The sequence below is a fragment of the Macaca nemestrina genome, chromosome 12 (assembly GCF_043159975.1).
Source record: "Macaca nemestrina isolate mMacNem1 chromosome 12, mMacNem.hap1, whole genome shotgun sequence".
NCBI lineage: Eukaryota > Metazoa > Chordata > Mammalia > Primates > Cercopithecidae > Macaca > Macaca nemestrina.
Genome location: NC_092136.1, coordinates 21,717,948 through 21,720,508, shown reverse-complemented (window position 1 = coordinate 21,720,508; position 2,561 = coordinate 21,717,948). Strand labels below are relative to the sequence as shown.

At 65.8% G+C, this 2,561-nt stretch overlaps 1 protein-coding gene across 1 annotated transcript; it reads left to right on the top strand.

The window, feature by feature from the left end:
- On the top strand, positions 1–1,267 carry C12H11orf96 (chromosome 12 C11orf96 homolog). Its single transcript, XM_011724165.2, has one exon. The coding sequence runs from the start codon at positions 265–267 to the stop codon at positions 631–633; it is 369 nt and encodes a 122-aa protein (XP_011722467.1). The 5' UTR covers positions 1–264; the 3' UTR covers positions 634–1,267.
- Positions 1,268–2,561: the final 1,294 nt, after the last annotated feature.

Genomic DNA, 2,561 nt, shown 5'->3' with positions numbered 1-2,561 from the left:
AGACAGCGACAGCAGCGGCGGCGAGCGCCTCGGAGCGCGGCGGAACAGCGCCCCCCGAGCCCCGCGCCCCCCGACGGGTCCGCCCGCCCGCCCTCCCGAGGAGCGCCGGCCCGGGCCCGCGAGGGCCGCCGCCACCCCGCAGCAGATTTGGATCCCCCGCCCGGCGAGCCCCCGGCTGCTGCCTCCCGGGGGGCCCCGGCGCAGCGGCCGCCTCCGGAGAGCCCCGGCGCCCCGCCGCCTGGCCCCGCAGACGCCGGAGGCGCCATGGCCGCCAAGCCCGGCGAGCTGATGGGCATCTGCTCCAGTTACCAGGCGGTGATGCCGCACTTCGTGTGCCTGGCCGACGAGTTCCCGCAGCCCGTGCGGCCCGCCAAGCTGTCCAAGGGCCGGGGCCGGCTGCGGCGGCCGCGCCAGTCTCGCTTCAAGACGCAGCCGGTGACCTTCGACGAGATCCAGGAGGTGGAGGAGGAGGGGGTGTCCCCCATGGAGGAGGAGAAGGCCAAGAAGTCGTTCCTGCAGAGCCTGGAGTGCCTGCGCCGCAGCACGCAGAGCCTGTCGCTGCAGCGGGAGCAGCTCAGCAGCTGCAAACTGAGGAACAGCCTGGACTCCAGCGACTCCGACTCGGCCCTGTGAGGGGCGCCGCCCGAGGGGGGAACGCGCGCGTACGCGATCCGCGCGGGGACCGGCGTGCGAACCCCGAGAGAGCCCGCGCCCTGCCCCCGGGGGACCCGCAAGGACCCGGGACCGCCGCCCCTCGCGCGCTCGGACTCCCGCCCCGCTGCGAAACGATCGGTGCGCCCCTCGCCGCGCTCGCCCTGGCCCGGGGACGCCGGGAGCGGGACCGCTTTCCTTGTCCTTGTAAATGTTTATTTTTTAACTCTTCCCAGTGCGAACTCTGCTGTGAGTGTGTGCGGGGAGGCGCGCCGGCGCTGAGTTGGCCGCGAGTCGCCAGGGCCGCCCGGGTTGCCGCTCCATGCCCTTGTCCGATGGTTTGCAACTTCGATTTTGCACACCGCTCCACCGTGACCCCCAGCGCACACCCGTTCACACTCACGCCAACACTCTCGCTGAACACTTTTATAATTGTTAGGCGTGGCCGTTGGGACTTGGGGCGCAGCGCAGCTGCTGCTGCTGCTGCGTCTGGAGGATTGATATTTATTTTTGCAGTGAGATGACTGAAGGCGTTTATTTAACGATCTTTTTACCTGGATATATGTCTGTGAGGCTCCTGAAAGGAGACAAATAAAGTCAATATATTTGCACAGTGCATTTTTTTCAGGCTCTTGACTTTTTGAACCTTCGGGGCCCAGGCTGCCAAGACTTGGGGAGGTGGGGGAGGAGGTGGCAGGGGGATGCCGGACCAGGGAGCCGGGAGTGGTGCTACCTCCACAAGCTTCGGTCACCGGAACGAGGTTGCGCCACCGGTGCGCGGGTCGGTTGCCTGCCTCCCCAAGTGTATCCACCCCCGGTCCAGAGCGCTCCTGCCTCCCTGGTCTATTCCCCATCGCCGGCATCCGGGCTGGAGTGAAGCCGCAGGCGGGGCGGAGGCGGAGCTGAGGATGGAGAGCTGTCTCCTCCCCGCGGTTGACTTCCCCGAGCTGGGGTCAGGGTCCTCACCCCACACCCGCCGCAGAAGACACATATCCCTCTGCGCCCATTCCTGGCGGCGGGTGGGGAGATGCTGGAGCCAGCAATGTGAGATGTTTGGGCTTTGGGACCCGAGAGTGGGCTGGGGGCCAGCCTGGGTTGGTCGAGAGTGTGGGTGCGCGCTCGCTGTCGCGGGCAGGTGACCCCCTGACCGCAGTTGACTCAGCGCAGTGCCGGGCGCTCCTGCGCTGCGGGGGAAACCGCTGCCGCTACGTCTCCAGCCCTCCTCTGCGACCCGCAGGGTTCCTCCAGGAGGGTGGGGCATGTCTTTGGTTAGAGCCTGAAGGGCACCTGGGTACCATGGAGTCTTTCCTTTCTCCCCCGCCCCCCGCCTTTGTTTACAGATGAGAAAACAAACCTAGGGTCACAGGGAAAGGAGCGCCCCCATTCCTCCGGACTCCCAGTCCAGGACTCCTTGCACCGCAGGAGTTTGTCTTTCCAGTGCTCTTCAGCCACTTCCCAAATCCCTGTCTACCTCCTAAATCCTCTGGGTTAGCACTGTGGCAGAGCCACCTGGCTGCGGATGGCCACCAAGGTAACAAACCATATTTGGTTGAGCCGGGCAGGTCCCCACCCTGGGGCCCCCTCCAGGGCCCTCCCTCCAGGGTTACTCTAGGGCTTACCCACCCTGACAGGTTTAGGGCTCTCGCTCGGGTTGCGGAGTCTCTGTGCTCGGGCGCCCTCTGGTGGTGGGGCTGGTGCGTGGGGGGCAGGAATCTCTAGGAGATACCCATTCTCTCAGCTGCAGCGCTGGGCTCTGGAGAAGAGGACAGCAGAGGAAATGAAACAAAGAAACAAAAATAGAACCACAGGGCCCGAGAGGGTGTTCTTCCCTGGGCTTAGAGAGAGCACAGGCCATGGCCTTGGTGGCTGTGGTATTTGGCCCGTGTCCCAGCCCCTGAGAACACGCTGTG

Excerpts from the sequence above, each read along its gene's own strand:
- C12H11orf96 (XM_011724165.2), top strand. The coding sequence starts at position 265 with ATGGCCGCCAAGCCCGGCGAGCTGATGGGCATCTGCTCCAGTTACCAG.